At 40.3% G+C, this 23932-nt stretch overlaps 3 protein-coding genes across 4 annotated transcripts; 2 read left to right on the forward strand and 1 right to left on the reverse strand.

The window, feature by feature from the left end:
- Positions 1 to 1346: 1346 nt before the first annotated feature.
- On the forward strand, positions 1347 to 8077 carry LOC145781289 (serine protease 27-like). 2 transcript variants are annotated; one of them, XM_082593062.1, is made up of 10 exons: positions 1347 to 1460; positions 1904 to 2024; positions 2272 to 2343; positions 2461 to 2618; positions 3158 to 3256; positions 3690 to 3862; positions 5093 to 5258; positions 5894 to 6042; positions 6789 to 6915; positions 7095 to 8077. In XM_082593062.1, exons 1-10 carry the CDS (start codon positions 1370 to 1372, stop codon positions 7250 to 7252), a joined length of 1314 nt encoding a protein of 437 aa, XP_082449188.1. In that variant the 5' UTR covers positions 1347 to 1369; the 3' UTR covers positions 7253 to 8077. The 2 variants fall into 2 exon arrangements, with proteins under 2 accessions (XP_082449188.1, XP_082449189.1); XM_082593063.1 differs by having other exon boundaries at positions 6789 to 6911; positions 7095 to 7272.
- A 453-nt stretch (positions 8078 to 8530) lies between these two features.
- LOC145780525 (uncharacterized) lies at positions 8531 to 10749 on the reverse strand. The gene is made up of 3 exons (XM_082592151.1): positions 10623 to 10749; positions 10087 to 10207; positions 8531 to 9005 (listed from the first exon to the last, which is right to left on the reverse strand). The coding sequence occupies exons 1-3, from the start codon at positions 10640 to 10642 to the stop codon at positions 8829 to 8831; spliced, it is 318 nt and encodes a 105-aa protein (XP_082448277.1). The 5' UTR covers positions 10643 to 10749; the 3' UTR covers positions 8531 to 8828.
- Positions 10750 to 11769: 1020 nt separating this feature from the next.
- LOC145781256 (ovochymase-like) lies at positions 11770 to 14624 on the forward strand. Its single transcript, XM_082593033.1, has 5 exons — positions 11770 to 11814; positions 12973 to 13138; positions 13664 to 13812; positions 14162 to 14288; positions 14467 to 14624. The coding sequence occupies exons 1-5, from the start codon at positions 11770 to 11772 to the stop codon at positions 14622 to 14624; spliced, it is 645 nt and encodes a 214-aa protein (XP_082449159.1).
- The last annotated feature ends 9308 nt before the right edge of the window (positions 14625 to 23932 follow it).

Consider the following 23932-nt stretch of genomic DNA (forward strand, 5'->3'; position numbering starts at 1 on the left):
CCGCCATCATGGCGGTATATACTCGCATCATGACTTTTATATTTTAGCTGTGAAGTGCTCGCAGATTAGGTGGCTTTTGTGCTCAGCTGTTTGGAGGTTTAAATAATTTAAGGCTCACTGTCTCGAAGTGGTTATACGGTAAGTTATTGTTACACATCGGTTGTGTTATTTTTATCCCAAGCTGATGCTGGCCTAGTTGATAGAGTGCTCGCCTCTGGGTAGCTACACGTGGGCTCGATAACCTGTCGGGTGATCCTAAAAAAGCATTATCTCGTTTTAACTTGGCATTCAGTATTACGGGAATGGAGTCAGAGTGGTAATGTGCTCAGCTGCGCTTCCACGCGCCTTCCCTGAAATTGTCTGATTAGTATAACCAATTACAATGATCCAGTGTTACATGAAAACAGACATTGATGGGCACCGGTTTTTTCATGTCTAGTTGGCAATTTCAGTCAGTACTGATGTGGTTTCAGCTCACAGGTTGGGACGCACAGGTTTGAACTTGTGTTTGCTCAAGATTGAGTTGGTTGCGGCAGTGTTTCCCAAGACATATGTCGTCGGTGACGTTATATAACCATTTGTGATGTCATAATCACAATAAGCATCAAAGTTTTAAAATCATACGAGGATGTGTGAGCGACGTCATCAAATAGTCGTGCCATGACGCTTAAATGCAGTGCGCTACACTTCTATTGTGACGTAGGATGCAGACCAATCATGTGTGATTTCATCAAGTTCCGATGAAACGTCTTGAAAAAACAAAAAGGTAGAATTTCCATATCTTAGTTTGGAGTTGGACTGGAAGCTTTCTTACAATGACGTCACAATGTATACAGGAAAGGAGAACGTGAAAATGAATCGCTTTGCATTGGAAGCAAATTGCATTTCTTCCACCCTCGTTCCAGGCAGCGGACAGTGACCAGGAGATGATAAGGAAATAGTTTAATGAACATTGGTGGATTTTTTCTTCTAATGGTAGTAAAAACAGAGAGAGACTGTTCACCAGGCATTTTATAATAAAAGTAATTTGCGTTCTTCTGGTGAACCAGAAGAACGCAAATTACTTTTATTATTGGTGGATTGTTGCAGTGACGAAGCCAGACAGATAATGTATTTAACTGCTAAAAAAAAAACTTCGAAAAGTTGTATTTCTGCTAAAGCATTATTTTGTATCAGAGAAGGAAAGATGAACCATAGGGCGTGCAATCTCCCAGTAACATAATCCATAGTTGTAGCGCTTAAAATTTTACACTTTGAAGACTTTCTTTGGTTTGGTCGCCGTGCTCCCTCAAATTGTTTGACAAGACTTGTATTGTTGAGAAATAATGGCTTATTGTTTTCTGGCAGAAAGAACAGACAATGACAATCGATGTTTACAAAGCTGTTAATTAACTTTAGTGAAATGAATTCAAAAGATTTAATTTTTTTAATTATTGGGGGATTCCTGCTTCAGAAGTCAGGTAAGATATTGAATGACGCAGGGAAATTGGAAATTTCAAATAAAATGGTTATTTCGGCGAAACTGAACAAATACATTGTAGAACGTCGTTGTAAAATAAGACAAACATTTCAAAATAATTCTCCTTCAAACATTCTTGTTATTTTTTTGATTATATTATAAAACTCTTGTACGTTGTACTCGCATGGGTTAAGTTTTAGATTAGTTTTGTTTTATAAGTGTGTTTAAACTTTACATTAAAAAAACATGTATTTGTTGCTTTTTGTCATATAAAACCAAGAATGCTTAAAGATTTTGGGCATAAGAATAATAAGTAGTCTAAAAGTCTAGCACGGTACTTTTTGTATTTCCAACGAACGTACCAGTATGTGTTTGTTTTCATTTTTGTTGTGATTTGAAAGATCGTGGTGTTGCAACCGACTCCGTATGCTCGTACGCTTTCAGGGGCGCAATACGCATGTGGGACAACACCGGCCTTAAACTCAGTGAAGTTGGGGCGAATTTTTGGCGGAAAGGGTGTCAGGTACGGGGAATCCCCGTGGCAAGTGAACTTATACGAAAACGGGTGAGTGGGGAGTGGGGAATAGCCCAAACTAGTTTTCAATCAACTTTGCTTGACTCTCGGAAGCAACTTCTGAGATTACTGAGTTTGTGAACAATTCTATTTAAGAACAATTTATCAACGCAACAAAGCTTAATGTGACTTTACAAGTCAAGTATTATACGTTGCCTAATGCAGCTTGTTGGGTGTGTCGATTTTCAAGGCTTCATTGAGTAAGTTGAGTTAAAGCTTCAAGTATTTTTTGTTTCAGTGGAAGAAAGTGTGGAGCAACACTAGTCCACCACAAGTGGGTCATATCGGCCGCTCATTGCATCATCACAAAGTAAGTTTTATGACGTCACACCACTCTTTTCTAATAGTAAAGTGTCCTGATGAGTCGTGATGAATAATAATAGTGATTATGATCCTATCGAAATATGTTTGTTTGTTTCTTGTGCAGAGAGATTAATCCCAACATCGTGAAAGTCTACACGGTGGTCGCTGGAGACCATGACGTCACAAAAGAAGACGCTTTTGAACAATTCCGTTACGTCATAAGGACCATGGTGCATCCTAAGTACGTGGCGACGACTTATGAAAACGACATTGTTCTTCTAGGTTAGTCTCATCTTGTGTTATCTTCTTCTGGTGCTGTCAGATGCTTTAAAAGCAACTTTTCATATCATTTCCCAGTAAGCTTACTAAACAGGAACCAAGTCTTGGAGTTACCTTGTAGGAGACTTCGAGAGTAACTTCGGATAACAAGAAACTTAAATAAATCAAGACAGATTTGGCCTTGAAATGAGAATTATTTTGGTTTTGAATAACAACTAAGATATTCCGCTTCAAATCTTGCTAGCGCTTCTGCACTCCCATGCTGTGAAATGACATCACATGATATGACCGCCACGGTTATAGGCAAATTGTTCGTAAACTGTTTTTCGTAAAATGAAATCCGTAAAACAATTCGTCCTAAAGCATTTCTTCGTATACATCAAATTTTAACTGCATGCACGAAAAAATGCTTTAGAAAGAATTGTTTTACGAAGAATTAATTTTACGAGCAATTTTTTCACGAACAATTTGTCGGACACCGACAGCCACTGCTTTTCAAACTTGTTTTCAAATTGCATTTTTAAACTTAATTTATCCGCCAGAGGTCGACCACGAGTTCGAATACACGATGTACGTGTTGCCAGCCTGCCTGCCGTGGTACGATGAACTGCCATTCCCTTACACAACATGCACCGTCACGGGTACGTATGCTGGTTGGCTGTAGATGACGTCATGGTCGCTAGGCAACATTGCGACCAATCAGCTTATTCTATTGTATTATTGGTGTTGTTTTTCTGCAACTCTTCAATGTCAGTTTGATATTCTCTATGATCAGGCTGAAAAGGCATTTTGGAAGATCTTGACAGTTTTGCGCTCTTGTGATCTGGAGCCTTTGAACCACTGACGCATTCCTAGGTTTTGATATTGATAGAGTGATTTTTCCGCTTGTTCTATGTAAATTGTTCTGCCCATTGGTGTCGTTGAATGGAGAGCAGCCTTTTTAAAAGCGTTACTCAAGCGCACACCCCGAGAGTCGAACCAGTGTTGCTTGATCATGACAATTCTTTATTTACAAAGTTGATGCTCCTTTCTTTCCCCATATTGATTCCTCTTCAACTTTACAACGTCACACAGGATGGGGATTCGTATCTTCATCCAAGAAAGCGGAGGTTCTTCAGACCTTGGACATACCTGTGATGCTGCAAAAGGTTTGCGAGATCATCCATCACGAGGGAACAGGAACGGTCAACTTTAAGAACGGGATGATGTGTGCGGGATACTTAGAAGGAAGGAGGGACTCGTGCCAGGTAACCAAGGATTGTTTTGTGTTCTGTGTGAACACAGAGGAAAGAGTAAACATCGAAAGAAAAGGAGGGGTTTGGTTGGTTTTGAATTTTATCCTCGGACTGACAAAGCCTTGATTGGTTATTCCTGGTAGTTTCGCATACTTGTAGAGGCTCTTGACGCAGGGTCGGTTACCGAGATTGACAGAGTGAAGTCTCCGATTGTTGAAGTGTTGTTGCCAGGGAACTACTTCATCCACTAGTTGCCGCTGAATGGACAGCAGTCCTTAGAATGCGTTGCTCAAGCGCACACCCTGAGATTCGAACCAGCGGCTTGATCTTTAAACTTCTTCGTTCACGGAGTCACGCGCTGACCAATTGAGCTATCAGGGCGGACGTTAAACATCTGTCATATTGGTCCGTGAAGCAAGAGATGGATACACATTACACAAGGATACAAATTGATTTATGTAGGTTTAACAAATTAAAATAAAAAAGATCATCAACATCTCAAGAACATGTAGCTCTGTAAATGAAAATTACATGACTTTTAAAGCCCCTTTTTCATGATTTAAAAAAAAAACGACTTACAAGTACTAGTCTGTCTGCAGAATAGGTATTTTGTAATGCATGCTTTATATTGTATTTTCTTTGAAATCATAAAAAAGAGTTTAAAGTCATGTAATTTTCACTTTGTGTGGAGGTACACGTGCTTGAGATGTTGCTGATCTTTTTCACTTGTTGAATGAGCAAAAGTTGGGAAAAACTGATTTCTTCAAAAATACATCCTGTTACGATATTTATACTTTTACAACTTTCTACAAACTACATCTTCAACTTTTGCTACCTGTTCATGCATGATGTCATGTATGACGGTGGTTTCAATAAAACTTTCTGTAAAAATACTGAACAGAAAAAGTAGAAAGTAAACTCATGTTCAGCAAAAGCTTTGGCAACTAAACTCTGTTCATTGTTCACTACAAATTGAATTTGATTTCGATTCAAATTATTCGATTTGTAACACTGAAGATGAAGCCAGTTTTGTGTTCAACACATTTGCAAAACTTGGTTGAGTTTTTTTTGTTTTATATTTTTAATCAGATTGAACCGTCATTCCTCAGTTTCTGCAATTTAAAAATTATTTTGTTAGTTTCAAAAACAAAATAACTTTTGAGTGAACTAAATACTGGCAGCCCCAAGTTGAATATCCAAATAACCCAGGAGAGGTATTGGCAATCTATTTTCTTTTTTTAGGGGGATAGTGGAGGCCCGCTGGTCTGTCCTAGATACGGGAAGAAAGTAAACGCTGAAAAGGTGCTCACAGGGGTTGTGTCCTGGGGTAAGGGTTGCGCACAGAAAGGACAGGCAGGAGTCTATGCGAGCATTTCCTCCTACATGAAATGGATCAATCGGACACTAGGTGAGCTATTGAGCGAGGTCTTTACATTATCTGGGGTCGAAAAGAGAACAAATTTGGGAATTTTTTAAACAGGAAACATTTTTTATTTTAGCCTACTTCAAAATTTTAAACTGTTTTCTTTCTGATGAATAAACTTTTCAAAAGATTTAAAAACTTTTAAATACATTTCAATAAGGAGTTGATTTGTTTAATTGTAATGTCTCTTTTTCATGACATCATGTTTGCATCTTCATGTGATGAAGCCAAGACGGACTACATAGAGCCCATGACAACGTACAATGGGATTGTTAAAACTGGGGGCAGATAGTGACGTCATAGTACCATTGTCTTCAATTGAATCGACATTGAAGTGTTATACTGGACACCTAATTATAAATATTAACGTTCAATGTCGGTTCAATTGAAGACAACGGCACTATGACGTCACTATCTGGCCCCAGTTTTAACAATCCCATTGTACGTTGTCATGGCCTCTACATAGTTCGTCTTGGATTTGGATGAAGCTCAATGTAGGACTAAATAACTTGAGTTTAATAATATGGTATTGAAGGTTAGTGCAACAAAAGCCTAATTTAAGAAAAATTATTATATGTATTGTTATTGTGAAACGATATTTATTTCAAACAATTTTGCAGCGCTTGCCCCTATTTACAATGACGACCCCTGTCAGTTTGGAGGGGTGAGAATATCCGCGTTGGAGAGAGGAAAAATATCGAGTCCGGGGTACAGAAAGGATGGGACAGGGGAATACCCTCGCTCGTCAAACTGCGCTTGGGAAGTTGACGTAAGTTGTCACGAAACAATGACAGACTGGGTGGTCTGCTTGAGGATAATCGACGATTTTATCGAGCCGATGCCCGATAGACATAACTAGAAAAGTCTTTAAATCAAATTCACAGAAAATTAGTTTGCAAAACATTTATTTACACTATTTCAAGCAATTAACATGACCCGGACGCGAAATTTTTTTTCCCACGAGATTTCTGTCTCATTTACATATTTTGGTAAAAGTTTGTATTAAAACCGTGTGAATGCAATATTTTTTTCGTTGGCACGGTTGGTTCAGTGGTTTCATTATCTGCCTAGTGATCGTGAGAACGAGGGTTCGACGCCCGTCGAAGTCAAACTTTTTTTTCTTGAAATTATTTTTTGCAGTGCACAAGAGCTTTTCAAAAAAAGTAGGGTTAGGGAAAGCTTATATTTTATTATCATTGCAGAATTTCATTGGCAACTAGTTATTTCGCAATCTGAATCAACCAATCTCTCAAAACACTTTCGGAAAGTCTTACTTTTAGAGTGACTAGAATCAATGAGACAGAAATGTCGTGGAAAAAAAAATTTCGCAACCCGGACAATAACAAAACTAAAACATTACAAAATCAGTTGGTGAACAGTAAATCAGTTAAAATTGACGTTAAAGTGAGCGCATTACGTAAAGTGCCTATAAACAGTTTTTTGCTAATCAATGGTTACGTCACTATGACGAAGAAATGACATCATTACAATGATATGCATCATTTTCATCTTCAGCTTTCCAGCGTTGGGTCATCAGTGGTTCTGCATTTCAATGACTTTGATATCGAACAGAATCGCGACAAATCGTGCAACTACGACTACGTGAAGCTATACACAGGAGAAAACTTGAAGCAGCTAGTAGGTCCGTGGTGTTCACAAATACAAACTCTCTTGACTTATGTAAAACGTGCTATTCACGTCAAACAGTAATTTTTAGTTTCAGAGGAATATCTTCAATTTTTGATCATCAAAAATCGTCCGTCAGGAGACGTAGTCCAAGGTGATTATTTGTGCTAGCATTATGACGTCATACTTTTTCAGGCACTTACTGTGGCAATGTTGCGCCTGGTGACGTCACTTTGACGAGATCTCTGACGCTAAGATCCACGTTAAAATTTAAGATCGTATTCCAATCGGACCGAACTGTCGGTGACAATGGATTCCAACTGGACTACAAGACCGTCAACTCGTTGCCTTGACAACATGGGGACATATCCACTACTGGCACTTAGTGCCGTGGCACTGCTGAAAGATGTTACGTATTTTGAATGTTTGTTCACAATGTTACCACAGCTAAAATTAACGCGTTGTGACGTCACAAACCTTGCACAATTTCGTGAGTGGTATTGCGTCACTGATAGCCTTGGATGTCAGCTGGTATCCTAGGAGGGAAATCACTTGCTACTAATCTTCACAAAGGCAGCGCTGGATGGCTACGTTCAACCATTGTAATGTACGAGTGCGCCCAACAATTATGACGTACAATGTTGATGCTTTTCAGTTTGTGTTGATTTGTGACCTTTTTTCTGCTCTACGGCTAAAACGAAAAACATGAAGAACATGAACAGTATGTTGTAAACAGGCCAAGAAATGAGTTAAACCATGACAACCCACGATTATCACCATATGAACCGCGGTGATCATTGCGTCACAGTTGCAAAGTTGCTACAGTCTCTACGTCCATCAAAACACAGAGGTGGACATCTGCTTTGAAAGTAGCGCGCCATCGCTACCACCACACTATGCCAAAATATCGCGCTACCGCTCCCGCTGCTCGGATCAAAAGTATTACTACGCGCTTCTTTTATTTTGAGCTTACACTGAAAAGCTTTATTGAAGTAAGCCACCTTGTGGAATCAAAATGACTTTGAAAATGAATGACATCACTTTCCAGTGCCACGCTCGGTCACGCTGCCATTTCAACATCGTTATGGAAAGCACGTTCAATGTGAAATTTTATTCTTATGCATCATTTTTTCATTAAAAATCTCTAACAATTTTTTTTCACTTTAGATTAGAATGTAGCAGGCAACGAAAGTAGAAATAAAGCAAATGTAACGCATATCCGTTACCACTGCATTGGAAAAAAGTAGTGTCGCCACTGCAGCCTTCACTACCAACAATGTAGCTCCGCTCCAGCTACCACAACAGCAACAGCTGTACTGCTACCTTTATCGAAATATCGTGTTGTTGAGCAAGATAGCGAGATAAGCAAGATACCTTGATAACAAACCATTGCTTTTTACGTTGGATTTGACGTCTGCAGAAGTTAGATTATACAAATGTAAGACTGATATTAACTGGTTGGGAAGCCACCGTGGTCGATAAGTGTCTGGTTGGTACGAGTCTGCTTAGGCTATGTGATACCATCAATACCATTCACAGAGAAATTGTTTGTTTGTTGTATTCTGGCTTACACCTGGTGGTTGAAGATTTAGATTAAGTGGACGGGAAGGCAAGGAAGCCAATCTTCGTGTCCACTTTCAGGCATGCCTTTTAAGTGTCCGGCCAAAGACACAGCCGCATGCTCTGGAGCGGTGTCGAACCGGCGCCCTTTCGATTGACGTTCCAGGGTTCTCACCGTTAGGCTATACAGAGAAATTAACAGATAACTGAAAGAGGAATTCTATTTTAACAAACATTGAGCCATCCCAGGAAGTGCTGAATCATCTGCAAATCTCTTGGATTTCCAGCATTATGGCAACGAAGTATAATGCAGTTTTATTTATTGACACGCAAATACATTACAATCGTCGCGCGATGATAAAACTTGTCTCAGTTGCGGTCTCTGAGGTTGGCGAGAGGAATCGCATTTCCTGGAGCCGGTTGTGGAACGTGTCCATTGCCGGGATGTGGTTGTAGACGTCCTAATATGCAATCGATTTGCTTGTAGCAGGTTATTCCCCACACCGCGATCACGAACAGCGCCGCCAAAGCAATTACGCAATAAATCTGAAGAGATTCAAACAGCTGAATTTATGACGACATCTCAATGGAAAGTAATGCACCATCTAGCGGGAGATTTCAACGCCTCAACTCAATAGCTGCAGGGATAGGATGGTAGTTTCATTATTGAAATACAAATTGTTAAGTGTTGTATTATATTCCTTAATAAAATACCACTAACTATGCAATTGATTGGTTTTGAATCTTTATCCTCGGACTGACAAAGCCTTGATAGGTTATTCCTGGTGGTTTCGCATACTTGTAGAGGCTCTTGACGCAGGGCCGGTTACCGAGTTTGGCAGAGTGAAGTTTTCTGATTGTTGAAGTGTTGTTGCCGGGAAATTATTCTATTCACTAGGTGCCGCTGAATGGAGAGCAGTCTTGAAATGCGTTGCTCAAGCGCATACCTCGAGAGTCGAACCAGCGCCGCGTGATCTTGACCCCGGCGCGTAACCACCGAGCTAACGTGGCGGACAGTAAAAGGTATGGTGCCAAGACCATGCTCCCACTACGCAATAGCAACCAAGGTTATGTTGACCCAATGTGTAGATATTTATACCCTGTAAAATAACTTTAAACTTGTTAAGACAAAAAGTACCACCGCGTTAACTCAGTGGTTACGCGTCGGGCACAAGATCACGCTGCGCTGGTTCGACTCTCGGGGTGTGCGCTTTAGCAACGCACACAGGACTGCTCTCCATTCAGCGGCATCTAGGGAATGGAATAATGCCCCGGCGACAACACTTCACTTCAACAATCGGACAACTTCACTCCGTCAATCTCGCCAGCCCTGCGTCAAGAGCCTCTCGAAGTATGCGAAACTACCAGGAATAACCAATCAAGGCTTTGTCAGTCCGAGGATAAAGATTCAAAAACCAAACCAACCAAGTACCATTTTGAATACGATACCGGCAAGTGCTACCTCCCATGTAACAAAAATCCATCATTAAAAACGATGGACATTGACGTTGCAGACGTTGGAATGAAAGGATTTTTCTGCAAGAGCTGCAACAGCCTACGTAATCACGGACAAGGAAAGGTTAAGTTAAATTGAGTCAATAGCAAAGTCGCATATTCGTAATCTTACGATTGCATGTTCTGCAGGCATCCCGCCAGCGGAAGTATGGTAGCCGGAGACCACAGTGACATCTAGTGGGAGATTGTCCTTGGGTGGCTGGAGTGTTGTTAGATTTGCCACCCGGAAAAACCTAAAGAAATGATTGATAAATTACATAAATCAGCTGATGTCAATATTGCCGTTGATTTGTGAACAATTGATTGATCATCTTCAACCCATCAGGGATGGAATGTTAGCAAGCACCGCATCGCTTCATACGGCGCGACCTAGCGGTGGTTGGAAAGTCCTAACAGTCAACCACCGGCTCAGCATTAGCGGTTTAAATCTTCGACAAGTATGTGAACATACCAGGAACAACCTATCAAAGGCTCACAGTGCGAAGATACATTCAAGTTTCAGAGAAAGGCTGCACCGCTTATCGGTGAATAAACACTTCAAACTGTCACCGTTGGTAGGTGGTTACAAATTATATGAATAAACGTTTAAGCTTCAGAACAGAGTTTCCCAATCTAACGTCAACATTTAACAATTAAAAACTTTCTCACGTGATATTGTCCGAAGCCATTCCAGAGATTTCAGAAACAAAAGAAAGCGAACAAAGGAATCGATTCTAGTTTTTTAACTTAAGCTGATAGAAGTCTTAGCCGTATAAAAATTATATAAAACACTAAGTACTTCTATGATGGTATATCCTGTAACAGCTAAATGCACAAGATCACGTCACTGTGCTTGTTAAAAGCAACCACAGTGGTCTACATATAATTTTCAGTTTTAGCATAATATAGCAGCTATCACTTGATTCCTCTCTTTACAACAGTTAGTTTTTTAGCGACCACTTTATCAATATGTTTCACACATACAAAGCGACCGCATTGTCATCTTTTCCCAGCAGTTCTACTTTGACAAACAGCAGCACACTACCATTATTAATAGCTTCGAAAGGACTTTGATGAACTGAACTTTGATGGGAGCCACTAACAGTCTTCAACAAGAATTCTATTTTAAATTTACCAACTGACCACAAACCTCTGTTTGATGCTCACCACGCTTAATCTGGTCTGCTTCTCTTATAAAGAACAATGTCATTTGTTTCAACCGCGTCAGAGCGTTTTGCCTCTCCACGCTCTCATTCTCCAATCAACAATCCTCCTCCGAGCAATCAGACCAACAGCTTGTGGCTGAGTGCCGCTTGCTGCCACAACTGGCGTTGATTGTTCCGGGTTCGGTTCCAGGCCTGATCGTGCTTGTGGAGATTGAGCTTCTATTGACGCTCGAAGCGACAAAGTGAACATCTCACCAGATATTGTTAAATAACAAGTGATGATGTGTTTTTATCGGGTTATACATTACTCTTTGCGCTTTACAAAGCAGACAGTGTCAGTGCAGCTAAATGATTGAATTACAAAAACTAGTTGTGAGTTGTAGATGAAATAATTTACTGCAAAAACAAACCCACAATAATAAAATAAAGGTTACTTTGAGAACTAGACAAATACCTGAAAACAGATTCTTTGTTTGCACGATAGCTCAGTTGGTTGAGCGACCGATTTTATTGGCAGAAACTTCAAGATCCAGAGACACTGGTTCGACTCGCGGTATGTGCGCTTAAGCAACCCGGTAGCTTTCCATTTAGCGACACCTAGTGGATGACAACAACCGGAAGCTTCATTCTGTAAATCTCAGTGACCGGGCATGCGTCAGTGCGTCAGTGCGTCAGGAAGGAGGGACTCGTGCCAGGTAACCAAGGATTGTTTTGTGTTCTAAGTGAACACAGAGAAAAGAGTAAAAATTGAAAGAAAAAGAAAAAAGAGTTGGTTTTGAATCTTTATCCTCGGGCTGACGAAGCATTGATGGGGGATTCCTTGTAGTTTTGACGCGGCGCTGATTACCGAGATTGGCAGAGTGAAATTTCCGATTGCTGAAGTATTGTTTCCCGGTGACTATTCCATCCAGTAGCTGCCGCTGAATGGAAACCAGTCCTTACAAGAATACACCTAACCACACCTCGAGAGTCGAACTAGAGTCACTTGATCTTAAACCTTCTTCGTTCACGAAGTCACGCGCAAACATCTGTCACGTTGATCCGTGAAGCAAGAGATGGATACACAAGGATACAAATTGATTCATGTAGGTTTAACAAATAAAAAAAAAAAGATCAGCATCCTCTCAAGAACATGTAGCTCTGTAAATAAAAGTTACATGACTGTTAAAATCATTTTTCATGATTTAAAAAAGCCTAATAATACATTTTAAAATACGACTCTGTCTACAGTTAGAGGTACTTTGTAATGCATTCCTTATATTGTATTTTCTTTATCTTAAAAAAGAGTTTTAAAGTCATGTAATTTTCACTTCGTGTGGTGTGACACGTGCTTGAGATGTTGCTGGCCTGTTTCACTTGTTGAAAGAGCAAAAGTTTGGAAAAACTGATTTTCAAAAATACATCGTGTTACGATATTTAAACTTTTGCAACTTTCTACCAACTGCACTTTTGCTGCCTGTTCATGTATGACGTCACGTTGTGGCTTCTATAAAACTTTCTATGAAAGTACTGAGCCCAAAAATCAGAAACTAAACTTTTTTCATGTTCAGTACAGATTGAATTCGATTTCGATTCAAATTATTCGATTTGTAACACTGAAGATGAACACAGTTTTGTGTTCAACACATTTGCAAAACTTGGTTTAGTTTTTTGTTTTATCTTTTTAATCAGATTGAACCGTCATTCCTCACTTTCTGCAATTTAAAAATAATTTTGTTAGTTTCAATAACAAAATAGCTTTTGAGTGAACTAAATACTGGCAGCCCCAAGTTGAACTAAATACTGGCAGCCCCAAGTTGAATGTCCTAATAACCCAGGGAAGGTATATTGACGATCTATTTTCTTTTTTTTAGGGAGATAGTGGAGGCCCGCTGGTCTGTCCTAGATACGGAAAGAAAGTAAACACGAAAAAGGTGCTCACAGGGGTGGTGTCCTGGGGTAAGGGTTGCGCACAGAAAGGACAGGCAGGGGTCTATGCGAGCATTCCTTCCTACATGAAATGGATCAATCGGACACTAGGTGAGCTATTGAGCGAGGTCTTTTCATTTTCTGAGAAACATTTTTTATTTTACTTAAAAATTAAAACTGTTTTCTTTCTGATGAGTAAACTTTTCAAAAGATTTAAAAACTTTGAAATACCTTTCAATAAGAAGTTGATTTGTTTAATTATAATGTCTCTTTTTCTATGATATCATGTTTACATCCTCATGTGATGAAGCTCAATGTAGGACTAAATAACTTGAGTTTAATAATGTTGACGGTTAGTGCAACAAAAGCCTAATTTAAGAAAAATTGAAAATTGAAAGAGGCTGTTCACCAGGCGTTAAATTAAATGATATGAGATGTTCTACTGGTGCAAATTGAGCTAAACTATCACAAGGTGTATACAGTGACAATAAAAGCAGTCGGAATAAAAGCAGATTGTCACTGTATACGTCTTGTGATAGTTTAGCTTAATTTGCACCAGTAGAACATCTCATATCATTTAAGAAAAATTGTTATTCTGTTATTGTGAAACGATATTTATTTCAAACAATTTTGTAGCGCTTGCCCCTATTTACAATGACGACCCCTGTCAGTTTGGAGGGGTGAGAATATCTGCGTTGGAGGGAGGAAAAATATCGAGTCCGGGGTACAGGAAGGATGGGACAGGGGAATACCCTCGCTCGTCAAACTGCACGTGGAAAGTTGACGTAAGTTGTCACGAAACAATGAGAGACTGGGTGTTCTGCTGAAGCATAATCGACGATTTTATCGAGCCGATGCACAATGGACATAACAAAAAATCTTTAAATCAAATTCACAGAAAATTAGTTTGCAAAACATTTCTTTACACTATTTCAAATAATTGACATAACCCAGATATTAAAAAACTAGAAACATCGCAAAATCAGTTGATAAACAGTGAATCAGTTAAAATCGACGTTAAAGTGAGCGCACAACGTAAAGGGCCCATAAACAGTTTTTTTACTAATCAATGATCACGTCACTATGACGAAGAAATGACATCATTACAATGATATGCATCATTTTCATCTTCAGCTTTCCAGCGTTGGGTCATCAGTGGTTCTGCAATTCAATGACTTTGATATCGAACAGAATCGCGACAAATCGTGCAACTACGACTACGTGAAGCTATACACAGGAGAAAACTTGAAGCAGCTAGTAGGTACGTGGCGCTCACAAATACAAACTCTCTTGACTTATGTAAAACGTGCCATTCATATCGAACAGTAATGTTCAGTTTCAGAGGAATATCTTCAATTTTTGATCATCAAACATCGTTCGTCAGGAGGCGTAGTCCAAGGTGATTATTTGCGCTAGCATTATGACGTCACACTTTTCAGGTACTTACTGTGGCAATGTTGCGCCTGGTGACGTCACTTTGACGAGATCTCTGACGCTAAGATCGACGTTAAAATTTAAGATCGTATTCCAATCCGATCGAACTGTCGGTGACAATGGATTCCAACTGGACTACAAGACCGTCAACTCGTTGCCTTGACAACATGGGGACACATCCACTACTGGCACTTAGTGCCGTGGCACTGCTGAAAGATGTTACGTATTTTGAATGTTTGTTCACAATGTTACCACAGCTAAAATTAACGCGTTGTGACGTCACAAACCTTGCACAATTTCGTGAGTGGTATTGCGTCAGTGATAGCCTTCGATGTCAGCTGGTATCCTTGGAGGGAAATCACTTGCTACTAATCTTCACAAAGGCAGCGCTGGATGGCTACGTTCAACCATTGTAATGTACGAGTGCGCCCAACGATTATGACGTACAATGTTGATGCTTTTCAGTTTGTGTTGATTTGTGACCTTTTTTCTGCTCTACGGCAAAACCGAAAAACATGAAGAACTTGAACAGTATGTTGTAAACAGGCCAATGAAGCCAAGAAATGAGTTAAACTAACCACAACCCACGGGCACGATATTAACTGTGATGATTATTGCATCACATTTGCAAAGTTACTACAGTCTCTACGTCCATCAAAACACAGAGGTGGACATCTGCTTTGAAAGTAGCGCGCCATCGCTACCAATCATAATAATAATCGTGTTTTTATTTGCGCCCATTGCGATACCATACAGTACACTGCGATCACAGATGCGATACAACAGACGACAGGAAGCAGCGAAGGGACATATAGTCTTCGAGTCAGCTGCTCCCCTTATTTTGGCTTGCCATTAAGTGTCTTTGCCGAGACACAGTCGCGTGCTCTGGAGCGGTGTCGAACCCACGTTCTTTCGAACGTCGCGCAGATGTTCTCATCACTCGGCTACGCAGCCGACAATACCACCACACTATGCCAAAATATCGCGCTACTGCTCCCGCTGCTCGGATCAAAAGTACTAGCCTACTACGCGCTTCTTTTGTCTTGAGCTGACACTAAAAAGCTCTATTCAAGTAAGCCACCTTGTGAAATCAAATTGACTTTGAAAATGAATGACATCACTTTCCAGTGCCACGCTCGCTTACGCTGCCGTTTCAACGTCACTATTGAAAGCACGTTCAATGTGAGATTTTTATCTTTTGCATCTAATACTACTACTACAGTATCATAGCGGATGCGACCTTTGATGAACTAGATGCTCAGTTCGTAAATTTTTCAGATGTTCCTTTTGTCGTGCAGTGTCCCAAAGTGTTCTTGGTTGGCTGATTGATGTGTTTCGTTGACAAATGTTGTTCGTTGTCTGCCACGAGCACGTCTCCCGAGAAGGCGCTGCTTAGACAAAGATTTTTGAATTCTTCTTTTCTGATGATGTGACTGAGAAATTTGAGTTGCCTTTGAGTTGTGTTATTCAATAGTTCCTTTTCTTGATGTACCTGGTTTAAAACTTCTGCATTTGTGATGTGATCAGTATATGAAATCCTGAGCATTCTTCTGTAAAACCACATTTCAGCTGCTTCAATGTTACCCTTAGTTTCTGTGTTAAAGGTCCATGTTTCACAACCATACTGGTGAACAGACAACACCAACACTTTGAGAAGTCGCAACTTCAGAGGAATAGAGCGATCCAAGCATCTATCTTTTGCATAATTTTTCCATTAAAAATTTGTAACATTTTTTTTTCACTTTAAATTGGAAAGTGGCAGGCAACGAAAGTAGAACTAAAGCAAATGTAACGCATATCCGTTACCACTGCATTGGAAAAAAGTAGTGTCGCTACTGCAGCCTTCACTTTAATGTAGGCTCGATGTTTAGTTACAATATTTTACTCGGAAGACCTAGCTTACAAACGATTCCATTTTACAATGGATTTGACGTCTGCAAAAGTAAATAAAAAAAAATATAAGACCGATGTTAACTGGCTGGGAAGCTACCATGGTCGATAAGTGTCCGGTTGCTGCGAGTCTGCCTATGTGATACCACCGATAGCATTTACAGAGACATTGACATTGACAACTAAGAGGAATTTCATTTTAACAAACATTGAGCCATCCCAGAAAGTTCTGACCAACCAACAAATCTATCGTGGATTTCCAGCATTATGGCAACGAAGTATAATGCAGTTTTATTTATTGACACGCAAAGACATTACAATCGACGCGCGATGATAAAACTTGTCTCAGTTGCGGTCTCTGAGGTTGGCGAGAGGAATCGCATTTCCTCGAGCCGCTTGCGGTACGTGTCCATTGCCGAGAGGCGGTAGTCGACGACCCAAGATGAAACCGATCTCGTCGAGTTGCCGCTTGTGGTAGCACATCCCCACCAACACCACGATCAAGATCAGCGCCGCCAAAGCAATTGCAGAATAAATCTGAAGAGATTCCAATAATAAATTCTTTTTTTTTTTTTTTTTTTTTATTACACAACAATAACAACACAGATAACAAACACAAAGATATTGTACTCATCAGCACATCAGCAAGATGCATGCAAGTTCTAGTTCACAAACTATCTATGTCATGTGGTTCCAAAATGATGACATCTCAATGGAAAGTAATGCACCACCATCTAGCGGGAGATTTCAACACCTCAACTCAACAGCAGATGGCAGTGATGGTAGTTTTATTATTGCAAAGAAATTTATTCTCACACGAGTGAGTTCAATCATATATAGCTAAAAATCGATTTAAATAAGCTTAACTGAAGATGATCTAGCTGCTAGCTGATCGAAATCGATATTTAGCAATATATGATTGAACTGACTTGTGTGAGAATAAATTCCTTTGCATTACAAGACATGTAACCGAGTCGTTCATATCAAGCATTGTTGAGGGTTTGACACCTGTCAGAAGATATTTCATTTTCTTAATAGTCTCGTTATTGAAACACAAATCGTGAAGTGTTATATATTTCTTAATGGATTGGCACTAAATATGCAGTAAAAGGTAGGCTATGGTCCCAAGACCATGCTCCCACTACGCAATAGCAACCAGAGTTATGCTGACCCAATGTGTAGATATTTATACCCTGTAAAATAACACTAAACTTTATTCTTTTTATGTAAGACAAAAAGTACCATTTTGAACACGATACCTGCAAGTGCCACACCCCATACAGCATTAAAAATGATGGACGTTGACGTTGAATCAATGTAAATTTATGGATTTTTCTGCAAGAGCTGCAACAGCCTATGTTATTACAGACAAGGAAAGGTAAAGTTATCAAATATGAAAGTCGCATATTCGCAATCTTACGATTGTCTTTTCTGCTGGCAACCCGTCAGGGGAAGTATGGTAGAAGGGGACCACAGTGACATCTAGTGGGAGATTGTCTTTGGGCGGTTGAAATGTTGTTAGATTTTCCTCCCGGAAAAACCTAAAGAAATGATTGATAAGTTACATATATCAACTGATTTCAATATTGCCATTGATTTGTGAACAATTGATTGATCATCAACCCAATGATGGAATGTTAACAAGCACCGCATCGCTTCACACAGCGCGACCTAGCGGTGGCCGGAAACTCCTGTCAACGTCGGCCACCGGCTCAAAATTAGCGATTTAAATCTTCAACAAGTATGCGAACCAGCCAAGAACAACCTATCAGAGCCCCACAATGCGAATATACATTCAAGTTTCAGAGAAAGGCTGCGCCGCTAAGCGGTGAACAAACACTTCAAACTGTCACCGTTGGTAGGCGGGTCGGCGGTTCTAAGTATGTGAATAAATAAGCTTCAGAACAGGGTTTTTAAATGTAACGTCAACATTTAACAATTAAAAACTTTCTCACGTAATGTTTTCCGAGGCCATTCCAGCAGAGATTTCAGAAACAAGAGAAAGCGAACAAACAATCTTGCCGATGCCAAACTCCATGTGGACGAATTAAAGATGAAAGGATCGAAAAGCGTTCTCTCTGTGTCCAACAAACGAAGCGTTCTGTATACGGCGTCACAAACGCAAGTGATATGATAAGCCTCCAAAGATCTCGAATCGATTCTAGTTTTTTAACTTAAGCTGATAGAAGTCTTAGCCGTATAAAAATTATCTAAAACACTAAGTACTTCTATGATGGTATATCCTGTAACAGCTAAATGCACAAGATCACATCACTGTGCTTGTTAAAAGCAGCCACAGTGGTCAACATATAATTTTCAGTTTTAGCATAATATAGCAGTTATCACTTGATTCCTCTCTTTACAACAGTTAGTTTTTTAGCGACCACTTTAGCAATATGTTCCGCACACACAAGGCAACCGCATGGTTATCTCTTTCCAGCAGTTCTGCTTTGACTAACAGCAGCACACTACCATTGTTAAGATCTTCGGAAGGCTATGAACTGAACTTTGATGGGAGCTACTAACAGTCTACAACAAGAATTCTATTTTAAATTTACCAACTGACCACAAACCTCTGTTTGATGCTCACCACGCTTACTCGGATCTGGTCTGCTTCTCTTGTGACGAACAATGTCACTTGCTTTAACCGCGTCAGAGCGTTTTGCCTCTCCACGCTCTCTTTCTCCAATCAACAATCCTCCTCCGAGCAATCAGACCAACAGCTTGTGGCTGAGTGCCGCTTGCTGCCCCAACTGGCGTTGGTTGTTCCGGGTTCGGTTCCAGGCCTGATCGGGCTTGTGGAGATTGATCTTCCATTGGCGCTTGAAGCGACAAAATCAACATCTCACCTGACCCTGACAACAAAATCTCTCATTTTTACATTGATTCAACGTCTGCAGACGTTGAATCAATGCAAAAATGCGAAAATGAGAGATCGGCAAGCACGGATGTGCACTGGCCAGACGTTGAGTCAGGTTCGCCCAGCTGGGTCGGGGAGGCTAGCGATTGAATGAAAAAATTGATTGAAAAATTGGGGTAGAAATTTTGAGGCTGCAATGAGTTGATCAGGGGATCGTGTTGATCAATGCGTTGATAGCGGAGCAATGTTGATCCGAGCGGGCAAGAACAGCGTTACAAGGCGAAAGCAGCGTATGACAGTTCGAAACAATTGATTGATTAATACGTAGAGAATCTAATGATGATTGAAATTGCTTAATTGCTATTAAACCAGTCTCAAGTCACAACGTACATGAGGTATTTTATTTCCTTCCTTTTTACTTTAGAATGATTGTTTTTGATGAGACTGGAGTATCATATAAAAGAAATGGCGCTGGTTTATAGAAATAAGGTGATGATATAAGGTGATCAATTTTTAAGCCAATATTGTTATAAGGTTATAACGTCTAAACGGTTTGCTGTCTTGCGCGCTCGGATACTTACTGCAACGTTATTAGGGAATAAGTTTCTGATCGCTGATGTCGTCTTTTCTATGACGTAGCCCCACCACAAGTGAGCCCGGCGTTCCAAGCTTTCCAGACGAGGAAGAATCCTTCGATTGAGAGGGAGGCCACTTTTCTAGCCACCTCTGCTACCCCACGAGCAGGAACGCCCAAGGCCGTCAGAGCTCGAGAGCTCGTCGAGGCATAGCTCCCGAGGGAGCCTACGACGAACGGAAGTGACAAGACGTCCCTGCAAGGGCGCTTCCTGTCTTCCTTTATGTTGACACATAACTCGCCGTACTTGTCGTGTTTCCTGTCGGCGGCTTTTCGAAGAGAATCCGCGCCGTTGTCGAACGGACATGTGACGTCACATACGACCGTGACACCGTCAGGGCGTTGCAAGAGGTAGCCACTTTAACAAGTCGAAATTCTGCCACTGAAATTGACTACAATGCAACCTCCAACCAATCAGAACGTGTTGTTAGAGGCTACCGTCCAATTGTGACCCTTCTAGCACTAATCCACACTATAAGACGTAGTCTTGCTTAAACTAAAAGCAATAGTAGCCTACGTTTGGTCAGTTGCAGCTATAAAACGCAACCTATAATTTACTTCAGAATAAAAGCAATGTGATCTGCGGGTTCCGTAAATGGAATGTACTGTACAGTTCCACGTGAATTGTTATCATGATTTTGTTTACACAAATTTGTCATTTACAAACATTCACAAATGTTTTCAGGATGGACATAAAACGCATTCCTCTATATTACTTTGTTGAGGATATTGGGGGTTTGTTCGATAGCTTCTGAGCAGAGTGTAGAATTTTAAAGAAATGTTTTTGGCCATTAGTGAAATTGCTTTCCTTTACAATGGCAAACCATACTGAAATATAAACATTCATAATATAGTCCACACGTTCCACCAATACAGCTGACGCGTTAGATGCAACATATAAACGTAGAATTCTATTGGCTGTGTTCAACCATCTTGAGTGGTTCATCATACCTGGACTCCTATATGCGAAATGAATTGATATATCTCCAATTTTCACTGCTCTGTGCATGTGTAGAAGATATTTTTGGTCATTGCTGAGGTCATTTTCATCAATTTCAATCTTTGGTGCAGGAACTGCTTTATATTTTACAACATCTAGTTGTGTGACAGTGGCTAGCTGCTTTATAATGGGCCCAGTGAAGCTATCAGGTCTGCTAGTATTGCCATATCTTTCATAAGATGCCTAAGAGGCAATTCATTACTATGGAGTAGGCATATCAACCATTGAAGTGGCTTTTGAAAATGATCTTCCAGGAGCTTTATCACGACGCCTTTTTGACCTGTGTTTATTGCGGTTCCATCGCATCCAATTGCCATTACATTATCGTAGCTAATTTTATTGGATCCAAGATATTCAAGAATCCCGGTAACTATTGACACATTAGATCAGTTGGCTACAGTAAAATGACCAATGAAATGATAACTTGGCTCCTCAAGTAAAGTAATGTGTTCTTCAACTGCGAAATGTTTTCGAAGTCGCCCAGCAATTTCATTTTGTTTGATGGTTTAATCTTTTCGGCCATCAAAATATATGCTTTGCAAATTTATGCACATGATAGGCCTACTTTCCATTTGAGTTGGAAACCTCATTTTTTTCTCGTTCTTCTCACTTGCTTTTATCTATGACTGATTGAGATTCGCTATCCGTTACAACTCCCGCATCTTGTAGAAATGATGAAGCAATAAGTGCTGCAGACCTATCTGAAATACCAGTACGATCGCATGATTCAGCAAATACTACTAAACTGGAAGTAACCTTGCTTTTTCTGGGGTTTTCCGAGGCAAAACTGGGTTGATAGTCAAAATCTTCGCAGCGTTCTTCATTGGATGACAAAGTTTCTGAGGTTGAATAAGTTAAAGGTGTTTTAACCAAAGCGCTACTTGTGCCTGCTCCTGGATCTTCACGTAAAGAACGGAATTGTTCAGATCTTGCGACTCTCCTCGGAAAACGTTTAAAATTAGATTTTGTGGCCGATTTATCATGTTTATCAATCACCATTATGCTAGTTGTTCTTTGATCAAGAAGGAACTGTTGTTCTGTAACAGGAACACGATTTTCCTGCGGGCAAGTACATTGCAGAAAATTGGAACACTTAGGCTACAACAACCGATTTCAAATATTTTTACTTTGCAGGTTCTTTCATTTGGTCCAAATTTTACTGAAATTTAGGCCCACCTCTAGAATTTGACTTCAAAAGGTTATTCATTTTTTTTTGTAACTCTTTATCATAAATATGTACTGATGTTCCTACCTCATTCGTATCATCCTGCAAAGTTAATGGACAGAACATAAATGAGCGTACAGCGTTAACACCATCTCGCCCTTTTGCGACAAGTTTGTTTATTGAGCAATGACAAAATAGCATCTCAAATTGGTGAAAATTCAACATTTTGGTGGTCGATGCGGGGGCAGTAAACCTTAAGCTTCGAACATGCCTTTACATTGGAAAGTTCTGACTACATCCCACTTACACTTTATAACTAGCCAGTAGAAAAATTATAAAAAAAATTATGTTAAAACGGAAAGTGAAATTTTCCCTTTTTTTTCAAAAAATTGAAAGTTTGACCCCCCTGCGGGGGCAGAAGGTGCACCCCCAAACTGATGAAATTTTGCACACGTAATTTTTTCATGCATGTGCCACTTTTTATGACTAGCCGTTTTTGAATTTCGAAAAAAAGTCGAAAACGGCCCACCCTACTACCCATTACTCGAAACCGATCACTGGGTAGAGGCACTTATCGCAAAGTTTCTTGCCCAGAGAAACAGCAAGTGCGGGTGGCTGGAGTCGAACATGCAGGCTCTCGACTGCGAGTCAAACGCCCTAACCACTCGGCCACTGCTGCCGAGGTTAACTGGCTGTTAACTGGCTGTGAACCTACCGTGGTCGATAAGTGTCCGGTTGCTACGAGTCTGCTTACGTGATACCACCAATAGCATTTACAGAGACAGCGACAACTAAGAGGAATTTTATTTCAACAAACATTGAGCCATCCCAGGAAGTTCTGACCAACCAACAAATCTATCCTGGCTTTCCAGCATCATGGCAACGAAGTATTATGCAGTTTTATTTATTGGCACGCAAAGACATTACAATCGTCGCGCGATGATAAAACTTGTCTCAGTTGCGGTCCCTGAGGTTTGCGAGAGGAATCGCATTTCCTCGAGCCGGTTGTGGAACGTGTCCATTACCGGGAGGTCGTCGACGTCCGAACATGAAATCCATCTCGTCGAGCTGCCGCTTGTGGCAGCACATCCCCAACACCACGATCAAGATCAGCGCCACCAAAGCAATTGCAGAATAAATCTGAAGAGGTTCCAATAAATAAAGATAAATATGGATAATTCAAATAAATGATTCATGACATTGACATCTCAATGGAAAGTAATACACCACCATCTAGCGGGAGATTTCAACACCTCAACTCAACAGCAGATGGCAGTGATGCTAGTTTCATTATTGAAGCATGTTAGATATTTCTTAATAGATTGGCACTAAATATGCAGTAAAATGTATGGTGCCAAGGGTGCACGGTCGTTTGGTCGACAGACATTTGGTCGACAGGACGTTTGGTCGACAGGACGTTAGGTCGACAGAACGATTTATTTTAGGGTTAGGGTTAGAGTCAGGGTTAGATTAGGGTTATGGTTAGTTAACTAACCCTAACCCTAAAATAAATCGTTCTGTCGACCTAACGTCCTGTCGACCAAACGTCCTGTCGACCAAACGTCCTGTCGACCAAACGTCCTGTCGACCAAACGTCCTGTCGACCAAATGTCTGTCGACCAAACGTCCTGTCGACCAAATGACCGGGTACCGGTGCCAAGACCATCCTCCTACTACGCAATAGCAACCAGGGTTATACTGACCCAATGTGTAGATATTTAAGGCCTGTAAAATAACATTAAACTTTATTCTTTTTATGCAAGACAAAAAGTACCATTTTGAATACGATACCTGCAAGTGCCACACCCCATACAAAAAGCTACCATTAAAAATGATGGACGTGGACGTTGCAGACGTTGAATCAATGTAAAATTATGGATTTTTCTGCAAGAGCTGCAAACAGCCTATGTTATTACAGACAA

Source organism: Aplidium turbinatum, chromosome 12, assembly GCF_918807975.1.
Source record: "Aplidium turbinatum chromosome 12, kaAplTurb1.1, whole genome shotgun sequence".
Lineage (NCBI taxonomy): Eukaryota > Metazoa > Chordata > Ascidiacea > Aplousobranchia > Polyclinidae > Aplidium > Aplidium turbinatum.

Excerpts from the sequence above, each read along its gene's own strand:
- LOC145781289 (XM_082593062.1), top strand. The coding sequence starts at position 1,370 with ATGTTTACAAAGCTGTTAATTAACTTTAGTGAAATGAATTCAAAAGAT. Across the intron at positions 2,025-2,271 it reads GTGAACTTATACGAAAACGG|TGGAAGAAAGTGTGGAGCAA; the intron begins GTGAGTGGGGAG and ends TTTTTGTTTCAG. Across the intron at positions 6,043-6,788 it reads ACTGCGCTTGGGAAGTTGAC|CTTTCCAGCGTTGGGTCATC; the intron begins GTAAGTTGTCAC and ends TTTCATCTTCAG.
- LOC145780525 (XM_082592151.1), bottom strand. The coding sequence starts at position 10,642 with ATGGCTTCGGACAATATCAC. Across the intron at positions 10,208-10,622 it reads ATGGCTTCGGACAATATCAC|GTTTTTCCGGGTGGCAAATC; the intron begins GTGAGAAAGTTT and ends TCATTTCTTTAG. Across the intron at positions 9,006-10,086 it reads TGCCTGCAGAACATGCAATC|ATTTATTGCGTAATTGCTTT; the intron begins GTAAGATTACGA and ends GAATCTCTTCAG.
- LOC145781256 (XM_082593033.1), top strand. The coding sequence starts at position 11,770 with ATGCGTCAGTGCGTCAGTGCGTCAGGAAGGAGGGACTCGTGCCAG. Across the intron at positions 13,139-13,663 it reads ATGGATCAATCGGACACTAG|CGCTTGCCCCTATTTACAAT; the intron begins GTGAGCTATTGA and ends ACAATTTTGTAG. Across the intron at positions 13,813-14,161 it reads ACTGCACGTGGAAAGTTGAC|CTTTCCAGCGTTGGGTCATC; the intron begins GTAAGTTGTCAC and ends TTTCATCTTCAG.